The sequence below is a fragment of the Seriola aureovittata genome, chromosome 9 (genome assembly GCF_021018895.1).
Source record: "Seriola aureovittata isolate HTS-2021-v1 ecotype China chromosome 9, ASM2101889v1, whole genome shotgun sequence".
Taxonomy (NCBI): Eukaryota; Metazoa; Chordata; class Actinopteri; order Carangiformes; family Carangidae; genus Seriola; species Seriola aureovittata.
The window spans coordinates 27,271,736-27,288,153 of NC_079372.1; the positions used below are offsets into that span (position 1 = coordinate 27,271,736).

The window sequence follows — 16,418 nt, forward strand, 5'->3', positions numbered from 1 at the left end:
ACAGCTGGTTTAAATGTGTGTGTGTGTGTGTGTGTGTGTGTGTGTGTGTGTGTGTGTGTGTGTGTAAGAAGAGTTTTATCTCTACTATCATCATAGGAAAAGTGTCACACAGTGCTGATCCTGAATCAGGAGACTCAGGTCTGATACCAGCCATGATGTTAAGACACAAACAATATGGATAGAGATGGACTGAGTGTGTATGTTCAAGGACGTGGCTCGCCTCAATAAATTACAGACTATACACTTACTTTGAGGTCTATGCATACCTAGTCCTTTCTATTATTAGTTTCCACCACATTAGAGTCAATATTTGGGCCTTTTAGTCATGTTGAGTGGGAGAGACTAATCCTTAACATATGACAGCCGTGTCTTTAAAGTGTGTGGGATCCTGGGCAGGAAACTGTGGCATTCAGGGTAGTAGACCCACATACAGTATAAACCTTATTCTTCTCCACTGATCTCCTCATTTACACACACACAGCAAAACTGTAAAAGTGCAGCAGGTAGCCAATAAAACAAACTCATGACTGCAGAGCCGCTCCAGCTGCCAAGTTTCAGTTTGTCTGGTGAGGGCTTCCTCCCAGGGAGCCATTTCTCTTCACATCGAGGATGTGCACAGTGAGAAGTGCTGTGTGATTAAGCTCTACGTGTTCCCAGAAGGATTGCAGACAAGGGACAATGTAGTACAGTGTGTAATGACTTGTAGTTTGTGTTCTTAGAAAACCTCAGACGAGTCACTGTAACTGTCACTGTTGCAACCAGTGATTTAAGTGAATTAAAAAGTACAGGGTGACCTCCACTGACAGAAGCATGTATATTAGCAGCGAGAAGTTCAGTGTAAATGTAGGTCAAACGGATGTATATGTGATACGTGTATGTGATCAAAGCACCCGTCACCAAAAAAACAAAGTAATTCATTCATCTTTAATGAAGCCCTGTCTGTCTGTCTGTCTGTCTGTCTGTCTGTCTGTCTGTCTGTCTGTCAGCAGCCTGCTCAAGTAGCTCGCACTACAATAACAAGTTGAGGCGACTCACCCTGACGCGCAGGTTACCGGAGATTTGGCGTCGTCTCTTCTCTTCAGATCAGACAGGGCGGATTTCGCGTCAAACCATCAATCAGCTGATCACAGAGACAGAAAGCTCACAGATCCTAAAAAAATCGGGGCTTTTAGAGACAAGTCGGTGCCAAGACGAGCGGCAGAGAAGCGATGAGGGATCCCATTCATCTGGAGGGGCGGCCCGGTGAGGTCATGACGGGTAAAGCCTCCGAAGCTAAGAAGACATTTTTTATCTTTCATTTACATACAGACTAAAGCAGCTACATTAAAGGAGACGGGTCCCAGTACCTGGCTGTCCTGTTACCCAGAGTACTGCGGGTTTCCGTGTGGCAGTGGCCGACAGGCAGCTACTGTGCAGGGGACAGCAAATCACGACCAAAACACTGGGATATGATAGAGGCGAGGAGGGGGCGGAGCCTCCGGCCCACTGTCAAACTCTGATTGGTGGGATTGTTTCATGCATAATTTACTTGTGATTTAGTTGAATGGCGTTTCGCGGAAGCCCCTCCCCTCCCCGAGAGCGCAGTTTCAAACGTGGCTCAGTGTGGAGTTATTTATAAGGCAGGTTATGATTCTGTTTATACACATCTACATTTTTTTTATTAATCACTAAAGGGTTGTCAGTTTTAATCTGAAAGCAAATGGTGATTCTTTGATTCGTGTATTAAATTCAGAGTCACATGAGAGCTTTCTACTGCAGCCACTATGTGGAGAAATGAAGATGAATTGAACACCTAAAATCAAAAGATACATTACTGCTTCCTAATATTCTTGTACGTGAGCGCGAGACAGTACAAAATAAACATTTTTTTTTCTATCATTTAGTGGTAAAAAAAAAAAAAAAAATCAAAGATCATGTATGATAAGCTCCCCTGTGTTCCCTTTTCTTTTTTTCTGACGCAATACTGCCACCTACTGTTCAGATGAGATAGCACATGAAACTCCAAGCAGCACCCAGGGGTGGAAGAGGTTCTCACATCCTTTACTTTAAGTGCCAGAATGTTAAACAGTGATCCAGGTAAAATTCCCGCAAGTAAAAAATAGGCCGTTATTACAAAAATATAGTAAAAGTATCAGAAGTTATTTTACATTAAAGTATAAAATACTGGAAAGAAACATGAACAGAGTAAATACCAATATAATTGATAATAAAATGCTTAATTTTATGTTCACATTGTACAAATTAAGCAGCATCCAGATGTTTGGAAGCAGCAGAACAGCAGTAAGTGCACTTATGTCCCTCTGCTCGTATAAACACTGCAGGGTGATGCTGTGTGGTGTTGTGTGTTGTTTATTGCTGTATTATTTTCTTTCTGGTGGTGTGGTATGACGCCATATATGCTGTCTGTCCCTGGTATTGTTCAATTGTGCTGACACTGCAAACCATTTTCCCTCTGGGATAATAAAGTGAAAAGTTAAAATCAGAAGCGACAATGAAACAATGATTTGCACAACAGACAGATTTCAGTTTAAATCCACTTTAAAGAGAGAAATAAATTATAAACAGCTATGCACAGCAACTGCAGTAATTACAAGCACAATAATGCAAAATGTCCAAAAGTATTTAAAAACTGCATATGGAACCACCTCAAAGAGTTGAAGAAGGACAATTAACGCGTCATAATTAATATGTGGATGCTGGCGGTGCCAGAGAGGGGGGAGTTTTAAGAGCTTTCGCAGTTATTTAGAAAATACTCAGTGGACTAAGGGTCACATTTTAGCTTAGAAAGAAATTCCATTTAACCGTTGGGACTTAACAAAAGCAGAGTGCGTCTTCCATCAAGAGACGCTGCTTAACTCCCAGGAGATACACAACATCAACAAATCCATGACAACATCTAATCAGAGGTGAGAAACAGCACTATGTTGTTGGATCATGAGGACGCCGTGTTTGTGCTCCAGAGTTATTTCTCGTGTCAGTTCATATATTTCACATCTGAATTACAATGTATCCCAATATATGACTATTATAACATAGAGCATTGTTTTAATGAGGTTATTATGAGTATTATAGTTATGATTAGTATGAGAATTATAGTTCTAATTTTGTAAATATGACATATATATTTGATATTTTGTGACCATGAAAAGAAGAAAATTCATTTTTATTTTATAAAAAAAAAATGTATGTTATTTCTCATCATCCTCTTTTTCTCCTCTGTGGATTCTTCATGTCAAATCAAAAGAACACTGCTACACAGCAAGGCTGCATTTCTGGGAAGAAAAATAAATCCCTTTTCTCTCCTGTAACTTGTTTTATGTACAGTAGGGTCCAAAAGTCTGAAAAGTGGTCTCAGACTTTTGCACCCTACTGACTCTTCACAGATTCTTTCCTTGTCAGCTTTTTTCTCCCTCTCCTCGTCACATTTTCCTTCTCTTTTGTACCCTCACTCTTCTTCTCTTTCTGTCCTCCCCCCAGTCTTTACTGTCCACTCCTGTCCAACAGCCTCAGTCGTCCATGTCTCTGGTGTCAGATGACCCTATGGGGAAGAGCATGTCGCTCTCTAAGGAGAGGTTGCTGCCCAGGCCGGCCATGCGGCTGCGCAGCAGGAAGTGTGTCCTCCTCTGCAGCAGCCTCTGCTGCTCCTGCTTCAGCTCCACGTAGGAGCGAGAGAAGGTGTGGAAGATGGAGGTGACGGGGAAGGCCATGAGAAGGATCCCGCTCAGGATGCTGCTGAGAGCCACCACCTGCCCCGGGATGCTCCTCGGCACCATGTCCCCATAGCCCACTGTCGTCATGGTGATGACAGCCCACCAGTAAGTAGCAGGGATGCTGGTGAACTCCTGGGTGGTGGCCATTTCGTTCTCAATCAAATACAGCAAGGGGGAATACAGTGCGATGGCCACGCACAGGAACAGGAGGAGCAGTCCAAACTCTCGTGTGCAGCGGCGTGCAGTCAAGCCCAGAGTCTGCAGGCCCAGCGAATGGCGAGCTAGTCGCATCACGTAGAGGATGCGCAGGGCTCTCAGGACGCGCAGCACCAAGCCCACTTTGTCCAAGTAGCTGCTGCCAGAGCCCGGCCGCTTCTCCCCTTTGGAGGTGCTGTCTACCAGCAGGGTGATGTAGTAGGGCAAGATGGCCACCACATCGATCAGGTTCAGGGGCTGTCTGAGGAAGGTCAGCTTGCTGCGATCCTGAATGAAGCGCAGGGTGAACTCCAGGGAGAACCAGGCCACGCACACCGTCTCCACAATGAAGATGTTGTAGCACATCTGGGAGCACGTACCCTTGTGAAGAAAGAGACAGAACATCTGTAAGTGCTCGTTTTGATCACTAGAGGGAGCCAGTGCAACGTGAAATCCAGGACTTTGCTGCAGAATAAACACTTCAACTTGCAGAATATTCATATGTCCTCATAAGGACAGGAAAAACAAATGTTTGCCCAGAGATCATATTTGAACCCAAATTGTGGACAGACATAAAAGTGAGTGACATATAAGAAATATCAATTATGATAAAAATCAACTGTTAATTCAAAGCCTATAAAATTACCTTGCTGTTCTTCTTGTCATATATTTTAAGATCTTTTGGAGGAGAGTTTTTTTTTTGCTTTTCTTTTCTTTTCTTTCAGTAATGATGCTGATTCAGTGCACACTGAGGAGGTTCAAAACATTTCAAAGCCCATCATATATGGCACAGCCTTTGAATAAAGCCCATACCAGGGAAAAGTATCATTATGAAACACTCCCACAGAAGAGGAAACAGTACAAGCACCTGAAAAAACTCCAGTGAACCTGTGCTCAGCCAGAGACGGGAACACTTACACACTTTTAATGCAACACTTTGTTGTCTGGCTGCAAGAAAGATTTGAGGTGGAGGAGCTGCTGAGAATGAGAATATTGACACTTTTAATGAAACAGCTTAATTCAGTCGGAGTGTGAATGCAAAGAGAGTGTGTCAGGTCAAATATAATACTGTGACTTCCTCAGATCAAGCAGTTATTTAATTTCTTTTTTTTTCCTTTTTCAATACCCTTTCCCTCCCAGAACACAGATTGTGTTTGATCTAGCACTGTAAAGGAGAACATGTTCAACTCATTAATGTACTGAAGAAGCCACACAACTAAATGAGACATACATTAGTTAGAGTAAGAACTGGACTGAAACTTTAGTCAGCAGCATGAAATGTGGTTTGCAGTTACTTTGAACTAAAAACTGTTTTTGGTTTCCCTATCCACCCACTACCACACATACAGTATCTGTACTTGATTACCTGAAGCTCCAGTAAATGTAGATAATGTGAAAACCACTACAACAATGTTTCTAAAGTCTACTCAAATATGGAAAGTAAAGTGGTTGCACTTACTCTCCATTTCCACCAAAGGGGAATTTTTTCATCTAAATGAATAAATTCATTAAAAACCTGTTTGCATTTTACTCCGCAAGAAAACCATGTGTGTGGCTGAAATATTCCATTTTCCTTTGATTTGACTTAAGAGGCCAGGGTGCTAATTATGGTTGTGATTGAAGTCAGACATAATAATGAAAGCATTTCACGAAAGCAGACTGAGACTTCAAATATTTTTTTCTAATCCGGCAAAACAACTGGTTAATACTGTGGCTCTCTCAGCAGTCTCCTTCTAACAGACATGACGGTTGAGACGTGCCATTATTAGATTTTTAATCACTGCTTTCCCAAATAACATGTCAATTCACCTCATTTTTGCTTTTGAATACAGTTCAATTCAAATCTGCTGTGAAACACAGACAAACACAGTCTTGCCACCATGTGAGGTTCAAATGCTCATTGTTGGAGTCTCTTTATGTGGGATGACTGTAGAAAAAAAGACCAATTCCCCACAGACAATGTTGTGTTGTGTCATGTCTTCATTTTAAAGGTCCCATAGTGTATAAAGTGAGATTTCAATTTTTTTAATTTTTTTTATTATAAAGCAGGTCTAGGTTCTAAATTAATACTGTGAAAGTATCAAAGCACTGAACCACAGAGAAACGCACACAGCCTGTATTCAGAAACTGAGCCTTAAAACCAGCCGTCAGGACTTCTGGAACTTGTGATCTCACAACAAAGCAGTCAGCGCCCTTAGCCATGCCCAAAGCCCAGCCCAACATGGACCCACCACCCAACCTTGCAGGATTTGGTCTCCTGACCAAAGATCTGCTATATTTTATTTATTAGATCACTCAGAGCCTCTCTTCTGATTGGCTCACCGACCTGTTGTTGCTACAGCTCCAGAGAGAAGCCTGAAAAAGGAGATGTAAAACTACATTAAGATGGATTTTGGTTCTTAAAATCACAAATATATCTTCTTGTGGATCAACACTTCAAATAAAACACAGGAAAAGTATAAAATATGGGACCTTTAAATTTTCCTCACTGACATGAACACATTTATATGCTTCATTGCATCGTGGCAACATGTTTTTGTAGGCAGCGACTTTTTCACCTCTCTCTGATATGTTAAATGTCATTATACTCACCGCCTCCTCCTCCTCCCTCATGGCAGGCATGGTGCTGATGGATAGGTTGATGGCAGTGATGGTGACAAACAACACTGACAAACAAGCAAAGATCTTCCCTGGGAGGCCGGAGTGAGGCCTCTCCACCATGTCTCTTAGCTTGCTCATGCATCGGCTGACTCTGGACTCGTCCTCATGCTCCCTGTCGCCGCTGTCTGTATCCAACAGATCCTCCATGAGTTCCTCCTCCTCCTCTGCCCTTTCCATTGCTTCAAACTCCTCCACGCGCTGCAGCAGACGCCGGCGACAGCACCACTCCAGGTTCTCCTCGGGGACCCCCCAGTAGAGCAGCTCCTCCCTGAAGGAGAGGGCGCACATCTCCCTGAGCGACCGCAGCTTACCTGCCCGCAGGAAGGTCAGGATGGTCCGGAAGGCACAGGGGCTGCGGTCGAAGAAGAACTCATTGTGTGTAACATCATAGTCATCACAGATACGCATGATCTCATCAAAGCTGCTGCAGAGGTGCAGCTGGCCCAGACGAGACAGGGGGAAGTCTTCTAAGGTGGTCCAAGGCAGCTGGTAACGCAGGCCGCCCACATTGATGATGGCGTGGAGTTTGCGGGCGCTGGAGAGTGAGGAGTCGTCATGGATGGCACCGAGCTCAGGAGCACGCTGCGCCCTCTTGTAGAAAGCCCCCTTTCGAGCCTCCTCCTCTTGTATGGGAGGTGGGTTGAGGGAGGTGTCAGAGGCACAGCTCAGGGCACTGTAGTCATAGTCGGAGCCATCACCCGCCAACAGGGTCATCTTTACTGGTCCGCTCACATTCCTGTGCTCAATCTCGCACCAGCACACTGTCACCTTCAGAGAGAAAATACAGAATGAACAGATCAGTCTTTTTTATATAATATTTTCCAAAGTTAACTCTTTAAAAGGAAGTTAATGGTTTTGATTGATTGAACAAGTGGAGTAATGCTGAAACCGCTTCTTTAACAATGTGCCACTTTGCTTAGACATAAGCAACATAGAGCAGTTACCCAGGAGTGGGTAATACCACAATGCAGCCTTATTGCAGCAGGAGGCACTTAGAGATTATTTGCATTTTAATTCTAATGGCCCCTTGTCATTATGAGAAAGCCTAGCCCTATGTAAACAACCCACCCACTGAGGAAATGTAATGAAAGCATGAGAGCTGCTGGAAATATTCCACCACAAAGACAGTTTCTGATATTGTTACAGCACAGATACTCAAATAAGCTAGATATTAATATGAGAACTAAAGTAATGTGAAAACTAACATCAAAGTCTTCATTAAAAGTGTTACACTGGCTCATGCTTTCTTAAGCCTTGAAAATAAAGTGGTTTGGGACTTGATATGAATAATTTTGTATTGTAAATGATGACGACTGATTGGGTGGATGATTCAGTCCAATCCAATCGCGGTTATCAAACTTGCTGGTTATCTGGCTCTGAATAACTAACGAACACAAAGACAAACTGTCTTCATTTATTTTTCCTTGTATTATTAGAATAAGACTTTTATGTCAATGTTTTTATAGAGTTTTCCATGTTACTATTTACTATATAGCCAATTACTTTGGTTTGCATTAAGCCAAACTAAATTATAGCAGGACATGCAAAATCATCATAAATGACAGTTTTTATCTGACTTGAATACTTTTGAAATAAAATGTCTTTTTGACCTTTGACCTTATGGCCTTTCTTGCATGTATGAGTGATGGGTTTACTTAATGCCTGCAGGTTAATGGGTCAATGCTAGTCCAACACTTTGATTAAGAGTGAATGACATATACCTTAACAAGAATATGTGTTGCTATGAAATGCGTAATTTGCTGATACCGGCTGGAACATCCATCTTCGTTCTATCTCTGTCTGTCGATATAAAAGCAAGTAGATAGCTGACCATCAGTGCCAAATGTTACCATTCACCTGTTACTGCACAATTCCTACATTGTGTGAATAATGTCCCAAGGTACACATGGGAAACCATTAAGTTCAAGCTGCATTAATCAGTTGTTGGCCACTGTTGGGGCAGAAAGACTCATAAATCTGATATATATCCTTTGTATTAGCTCTTGATGTAGTTAGTTATTCATGTTGTTTACTTTTACAAACTACAGCCCAAGATAGTTCTTTAAAATGTCAAACTATTCCTTTATTCTTGACAAACCTCACAAGGAGGACCACCGGCTGACAGAGGAGATAACGCTGCTAAGTGTAAACAAGAAGGTTGTAAATATTGAAAAAGAGAGAACATGCTTCTTGTGATTGAGAAAGCAGATCAGTATTATCTGTCCAACAATTCCCATGACAGCACCAAGAGAAAATTAAATTAAGCTTCTTTAAGCTTCTTCGTTGCAATGTAAAAACAGCATGTCTGTGTCGTTATCGTAGCAGTATGAATATGTCATTTATGCATCATTAAACATGGCGACTGATCTACATACATCGGGCAGTGAGGGATAGCAGTTTCACTCCCCACAGTGTGCATGAACATCTGTTATCCACAGCAGCCTGGGAATTATAAATAATGGCCTGATGTTACACTGGCTGTTGTTAGATAATTCACTGATGTAATTGTTTTGTGCTATATTTAAATATAGAGAAATATGTGTTTTTTTATTTCACTCAACTGTTAGATTGGCTTTAAAATGCAATAATTTCGGTTATGTGTTGGTTGAGGTGTGCGCACTGACTTGCAGTCACACTGTTAGAGCAAACACACACTGACACTACTGTTTGTTCTCAACATCTTTTTCAAGCAAAAACTACATGGATGGATCAGTAGAAGGTGAGAAAGAAGAACATCAATAAATAAGAAAGGAAAGAGAAAATGTTTACTGTATGTCACCAGTGCAGTGAGGACCTCGTGGCCCGTGTCCAAACTAATTTAATCAATTACAGTAATTTAGGGGGCGGCAGGTTAGGCAGTCAGGAATTAAAATGTCAGTGCCTGGATTCGCTGCACCACCAATTCTGGGTGAGGAAGGAGGCCTCGGCTTCTAAAACGGGGATGTGAATGTGTCAGTGAATGGTTATTAGGCACCTGCACTGTCAGCCTCTGTGAGACACTGATTACAGTCAGCACCATCCTCCACCCATGAAATTAGAGCAAACCCACCCTGAGCTCTGCTCTCTAACACTCTGCCTGGTTGTGTTAACCTATACACTACTTCCTGATGGTGTTTCAATTTAGGCATTATTGGATAATTGACATGTGGACTAGCCTTGGAGGTATCACTTGTGATATGATCAGTTTGATCACTAAAGGAAAAAGGGGGGAAAAAAGGCATCCAGAAAAATAATTTTCCATGCTTTTAGTGCAAACACTGTCTATCAAATCAACAATTGTGCCATTTAACAGAACCACAACACAAGAATGAAAATCATTTCTCAAAACAGTGTCAAATTCCACCTTTTTGCTGCTACGAATCCGTAAATTCTCACATTCTCCCTCTCCCATGCGGCGGAGGTTATCGATACGCCTACAATGCCTCACCAGTGTGGATGTGTACAGGCCTACACCACTCTCCTACTAGATTAAATCACACTTAACCCCTTGAGGCTGTTTGATTTCTCACTTTGCCTTTAAACCGATTGTGCTTTTGCCTTTCCACAGTCACTGGAGTGTTTTTTTAAACTCTTGTTTTTTGGGGTTTTTTTTTTTTCTTTCTTTCTCTTTTCTGCTCTGTTGTGCCTCTGATGCCTCCTCTGGGGGACGGAGTCTATCTCGGAAGGAGAGATGAAACACTGCAAAGACAGCGAAGGCTGTTCTCCCCACCAGATCGGCTGAGGTCTGGCCTCTCTCTGTGCCAGCGTTATCACAGCTAAGCCACAGGGCATGTTCTCCAGATTGCCTGGTGAGTCACTGGGTTGTGAGTCTCTGTTGCCTGACTGCATTGTGCACGCATTTCCCACTGTGCCCTCTTCAAGAGTCTTTGGAGAGCTTCAATACCACCAGTATTGATTGAGATGATTTTAATGAGCATAATAATGATAACAATCACTGCACGGTCACAACAGAGCAATTTATTCTAAAGAGGTCTGAGTCCTTTTAGAAGTTGAGAAATTACTCAATGTAATAATTCTTTTTATCAGTCTGCAGAGGAATGTCTGCAGATTTCTCACCCATATGAACGGCTCTGATTAGTGGAAATCTACTATTTAACATCTATAGGAGTAGCAACGTATCCTACAAAGAGACATGAATAGTTTGTTTATTAATGATTACTATTTATAGCTGCATTGAAGTGCTGAAAACATGGACAGATTTGTTTCCAATCTGTCACGGAATCAAAGACTTGCAATTCAAGTTGACTCAGTCTGTCAAACACAAACACATGGTAATGTAATGAGTGATCAGTATTTCTGATGGTGATTTGAACCTCTGAGACTTTAAATTAAGGTCAAACATATCGAGGGTTATACCTGCGGTCACCGGTCTTATTTTCTTGCACGTATCCTAGCTATATGTATATTGCCATAACAATATTGTATCTTTATAAATAATGCTGTTGATCAAGACATTTATGTCTGCTAGCTGTCATCCTGTTGTCTGTCTCTCAGGCTTAATAACCAGTCAGACCATATGATCTCCCTTTGTTCTCCCCCAACAACCAGTTCTCTTCCTATTCCCTTAACAGCTCACTCTCCTCTCTAATGGACTATAAGAGCCCGGTGTTTCCAGAAATGGACTTGAAGCCACAAGCGGTGCCAAGACCAACTCTCTCTCTCTCTCTCTCTCCCTCTCTCTCTCTCTCTCCCTCTGAAATCTGGTTAAATACTGAAACAGTCAGGCATGCCAGGAGCAGTTCTCCCCCAGAAGACCTTTCCTTACAGTAATTCCAGCAGGAATAGTTGTAAACAAAGCTGTTTCTTTTTTGTTAGAAGTGGGCGGTATTAATGCATACAGAAAACCCTGGAAGAAGCCGTACCTCCAGGGCAATAACTGTCTCCCTCAAACTCTTGTCTGTGGTTCACCACGATGCACTGGACTCTGTTTCTGAGGTACAGAGAAGTATGCTGTGGAATAATATGCCTCTATAATGAGCTATGTTGGAACTAATGGCTGTTTATTTCGTATCCTGTTAACCATTAGATTTCAGCTGGAATGCAAACCTCACATGCTTCAAAACATTCAACAGAAATACTGCAACTATCTGACACACAAATTGTTTATTCTTGATTAAAGGCCCCGTATTGTATAAAGGTAGATTCCCATGTCCTTTTTGATTATAAAGCAGGTCTGGGTTCTATATTGATGCAAGTACCAAAGCCTCAGTCCACAGAGAAATGCACACAGCCTGTATTCAGAAACTGAACCTTAAAATGAGTCATATGGACTTCTGTAACTTTGTGATGTCACACACTCAACACACTCATCCATTGCCCAAGCCTAGCCCACTTGCGCCCACTTTCCAACTTGCGGGAATTGGTCTCTCTGAAATCTGCTATATTTTTATTTGATCACTCAGAAAACAGTCAGCCAATGAGAGGAGAGACTTAGAGTCTCTCCTCTCATTGGCTGACCGACCTGTTGTTACTAGAGCTCCAGAGAGCAGCCTGAGAGAGGAGATGTAAAACTACACTGAGATGGTTTTTGGTACTTAAAACCACAAATAAATCTTATGGATCAAACACTGGAAAAGTGTCAAATATAGGACCTTTAAAATAACTTGGTAGTGTAGATTTTCACCACATGATTATTGTGGCCAAAAGAGTTCATGATAACAATACTATTGCAATATTTATAGAAAATGTCACTTTGTTTTTTTGTGTGTTTTTTCTCATTTTTGGCAAATAAATTATACACAAATATGTAAGGAGGTAGAGAGATAAAAAAAAAAGCACAGTTACATGATATTATTATATGTCTATTATTAACATGATAGCAATCGTTATCATCAGCATATCACTGTTACCTCACAATCATATTTTAAATGCTAAAAAGATTGTAACCTGTTGAAATGCCATTTAATTTTATTTTTTCATCTCTCCCTTTGAGTAAAATGTCTCCCTAACAAAGAGCAAATGACAAGCATCACACCTCTGTCATTTTCCGTCTACAGTTTACTTTCCAGCTCGTCCCCTGTCTGTCCTCCTCCTCTTAAAGCACTCTATCCCCCAGACAGGGTCTGAGCCGGCCCACCAAATCCCCACATTTCTGCATCGCCGCTCCACATTATGCCTCAGCACTCCTCATCCTCTGAGCCCCAAAAAACTGTGACGTACAATATTTACTAAGCCCACAATGCATCTCACCATCACCTCAACGTTCCACCTATACAAACACATTCAGCATTTAGGCAGTTTGTTTTTTTGTCATTTTCTTTTCTTCCTAAGTATTTTTCTACCTCGAGTGGATGATTGTACGCTCTCACCGTCTATGAGTGCTCAACTAACTGGATTATGTAAAGATTGCATAACATTAAGTTCTCCGCTTTGTCTGTGTGCATTAACCAATACTCACTTTTCATCTTTGATGCCCTTTTCCTGCTGAGCTGCAGTCATTTGACCACCTTACCGCTCTGGGCGATGTAAACAATGTCTTTTTCACAGGCAGATGATAAAAGTGCCAGTGCAGGCAGATACGACCTCATACTGCTGAAGACTTGACTGTCTGTCACTCCAGATGAGGAGTGTTTCAAAGGAGCTCAGGTCCCGGTGGGATGAGGTGACAGAACGTACAGACACTGACCGATCAAAGATAAGAGAATAGGGGGGGAAAAAACTCCACTCTTAAGACGGTTACACAGTGAGTGAAAAAGTACTTTAGCTGATGAGATGGAATAAATGGAGCAGACAAACAGCCACACAGGGCTTCCTTTTTGGCAAGGTTGATGGATGTGATGAGAGGTTGCACGAAGAAGTAGGAAATAAGATACATGGCCTGATGGTCAGTACAATGTCTGGTGTTGAGTGCAGAAAATGACAGCTTTCCTGTCAGAGAATATAACAGGCTGCGGCTTCCAAACAAGGTGCAAGTGACAGTGGGAATTTGGTGTATTCTTAAATGTATTTTTGCACAGCGTGGTTTGGTAATAGCTCAGTTTAGACAGGATATGAAGTAAGCAAGAGCTGCAATTTCGTTCAAACATGGACTAAATTCACAGCCTCCAAAGTCTTTCCAACAAGCTGTGACAGCAGAAAGAGAAAAAAAAAGAACTTTATCCTCCCTACACTTTCAAAGCACATCTATCACTCGATTTTTGTTGAGCCTGAGCCCTGACTGAAGATCTCTCTCAGGAATAGTGTCGCTGATGGGACTGTGACTCTTCGATCTGCTTTAATGACACTTCAGGATATCTTTCTGAGATACCTTACACATTAAGACACCTGGGAATAGCAGATTATAATTACTTTGTGGGCCCTTCTTTGTGGAGGAGAATCAGACAGCCGCTATTAGCTATTAGAACAGGAAAAAAGTCATTAGTTCATCTCATTATGGTCACAATTACCTGGAGGAGGGAGAGAGGATGATCTATTACATATCATATATCACTGATCCAAAGTCGCAGAGAGGCATTTGCATTGTGGACTCATAATCACATTATGGCCCATAATCTAACATCATCTTCAAAGTGGGACCATGTGCTGTATCGATAATGAATCTCTCATGGATTCCCTGAAACACAACATCAGCCATGAGTCACTGTTTGAGGGCTCTCAGATTCAAAAGTTTCTCTTACCTCAGTTTTCGTTTTAAAATTAGATTTTGAAAAGCAGCTGCAAACATTTCTAAGTACTGTGTAGATCTCTGCCTGTAGAGCATGACAGAGAAACCGTCTCCCTCTCCAGCACTGAACCTGGTCTCTGATGAGATATCAGTAAATGTTGACAGATCATAACACACCGTAATGTAGCTGCAGCCTTGTTACCATGGTGTACATGCAGTGTATCCATTATGCAAATCACTGTCATCTGTTAAAGACATATTGTAGCTTGGCTAATAATAAAAAATAATATAAAGTAATGGTTACTTTTAATCAAAAGCAACGTTTAATGACCTTTCAAGTTGGTTTTGAATAATGTTGCGCTGCATACTTACACAGATCTGATTATTTTTACAACATCATAGGCTGAGATCTACAGTAACACTAAGTAAACACATTATCAAACAATGCTCTTGATATCAACCCTGATATCAACCCAGCTGCAAATAAAGTCAGAGTCAGTGCTGTCATTTCCAACAAATGCATCCTGCGCTGCATGTGACAAACTCTCAAAGTGCGACTTACAACTAATAAAGTGTGTCTGCTCACTGTGCAAGAAACTTCACGTTTGAATGCATGATTATTGTAAAAGAAAAAAAAATCAAAATACTCACTGCACCTCCTGAATCACTTCCCTGGCAACTGTTAGTTGGCTGAAGGCGCAGAGAAGAACGCACATGAAGGGAAATATGAAAATGCTCCTGCTGCTGCCTCGTTTAACTCTGCTCCATCTATGCACGGGCGCAAGGCTTCTGGAGTACGAGGAGGTTATTTGATGATCATGAGCAACAGGCTGCCTCCCCTCCCCTCCCCTCCCTCCCTTGTTCCCTCCTTCCCTTCCCTTTGCCCTCCTCTCTCCCTCCCTCTCTCAACTCCTTCCTCCCCCCACCCTGTTCCTCCAGCACTGACATCAGAGGTGGGATGTGCCATTATACCAAAAGCTTTTGAGAGAAATCCATGGCAACCACCGTGTAGAAAGCCGTGCTTCCCTTCCTCCTTTAAATGGGAATAATCTCCATCTTTTGATTGTAGAGTCACAAAAAGGTTTATATTTGTCCGGTGGGTTACCCTGCTGAGGGGGAGGGAGGAGAGGAGGGGAGGGCCACTGTAGGTTGGCTCAGACTCACCAGGGTGTCCAATTTTAGACAAGTGGTGGGAAATGCTACCATGAGGTATGATGATGAGGAGGAAGGATTGGCTCATACAGAGGATGTTTATAAGCACCCAAATGCTGCTGTTCTCCTTCTTTCCTTATGCTTTTAATAATCATTCGCTCCTGATTATATAATCTTTCATTACAGTATACCACCACAAGATATTCCGTGTTTGCATTCGGAAAAGGAGGAGGTCATAAGTGACCGATAAAAAGGAAAAAAAAAACTAATTTAATATGGGTGCGTAACAAAATATGTGTTTCAGTATGCATTGCACGTCTGCATTTTGTCCACTGAGCATCACCTCAAAACTGTGTTTCCTGTGTTAGGGTCTGTTATCCTTTTATTGATCTATACCTGTGTTGAACTGAATGTAAACTGCAGAAGTAAACACTCAAGTCGATCTCAAGTGTATTATTTTCATTTCAGTGTCATAAGACGTAATGTGCATCATTTCTTTGGTGCAGGTCCAATTTTCTTCTGTAGTCGACTGTGTACCAAATTTTTTTTATTATTTTATGGCTGTTGACTGAGCACTGAGTATGCGTTTTCAAAAATAGATATATTAGGGAAAAAATAAAGCATACGATTCCTGAGAGCTATTATGTCTTCAGAGCGAAGCTGTTTTCTAGTTGGGTGACTAACAGCAGCAGAGGATAATGATACAAGGATAAGAATACCACTATCTAAATCACCATAATAACCCTGCTCAGGGGTTTAAATTCTCAAATGCTGATTCTATATTGACGGATGTGAGAGATGTGGTCTCTGTTAAATCAAACAAAGTTAAAGTATTATCATCTGCACGAACTGTTGCATCCTCCAGACTGCATGTCGATTTTGTTTTGACTGAGCTTAGACAGCACACAGCGCAGAGCCAGGCCGACATGATAAACCAGAGTACTGTATGATTTATGGCCATCCAAGAAGAGCTGAATCGAGGCCAGCTGGACTCTGGTTGTAGATACTTGAAGACGTTTCACTTCTCAGCCAAAAGGTTTCTTCAGTTCTGATTGACTGATGCGAGACACTATGCTAATGTCAGCATGCAAACATGC

General features: G+C 41.8%; 2 protein-coding genes across 3 annotated transcripts in view; both read right to left on the minus strand.

Moving 5' to 3' along the window:
- Window positions 1-1,484, minus strand: part of src (v-src avian sarcoma (Schmidt-Ruppin A-2) viral oncogene homolog) — a 28,805-nt gene extending 27,321 nt beyond the window's left edge. The window contains exon 1 of the mRNA XM_056384499.1: window positions 1,036-1,484. The gene's annotated coding sequence lies outside the window, so the exon portion shown is untranslated. The remainder of the gene's footprint in view (window positions 1-1,035) is intronic.
- A 714-nt stretch (window positions 1,485-2,198) lies between these two features.
- kcng1 (potassium voltage-gated channel, subfamily G, member 1) lies at window positions 2,199-14,978 on the minus strand. 2 transcript variants are annotated; one of them, XM_056384501.1, is made up of 3 exons: window positions 14,826-14,978; window positions 6,498-7,334; window positions 2,199-4,286 (listed from the first exon to the last, which is right to left on the minus strand). In XM_056384501.1, the coding sequence occupies exons 1-3, from the start codon at window positions 14,883-14,885 to the stop codon at window positions 3,507-3,509; spliced, it is 1,677 nt and encodes a 558-aa protein (XP_056240476.1). In that variant the 5' UTR covers window positions 14,886-14,978; the 3' UTR covers window positions 2,199-3,506. The 2 variants fall into 2 exon arrangements, with proteins under 2 accessions (XP_056240476.1, XP_056240477.1); XM_056384502.1 differs by having other exon boundaries at window positions 2,200-4,286; window positions 14,821-14,954.
- Between the last annotated feature and the right edge of the window lie 1,440 nt (window positions 14,979-16,418).

Excerpts from the sequence above, each read along its gene's own strand:
- kcng1 (XM_056384501.1), bottom strand. The coding sequence starts at position 14,885 with ATGTGCGTTCTTCTCTGCGCCTTCAGCCAACTAACAGTTGCCAGGGAA. Across the intron at positions 7,335-14,825 it reads CCAGGGAAGTGATTCAGGAG|GTGACAGTGTGCTGGTGCGA; the intron begins GTGCAGTGAGTA and ends TTCTCTCTGAAG. Across the intron at positions 4,287-6,497 it reads TGAGGGAGGAGGAGGAGGCG|GGTACGTGCTCCCAGATGTG; the intron begins GTGAGTATAATG and ends TTTCTTCACAAG.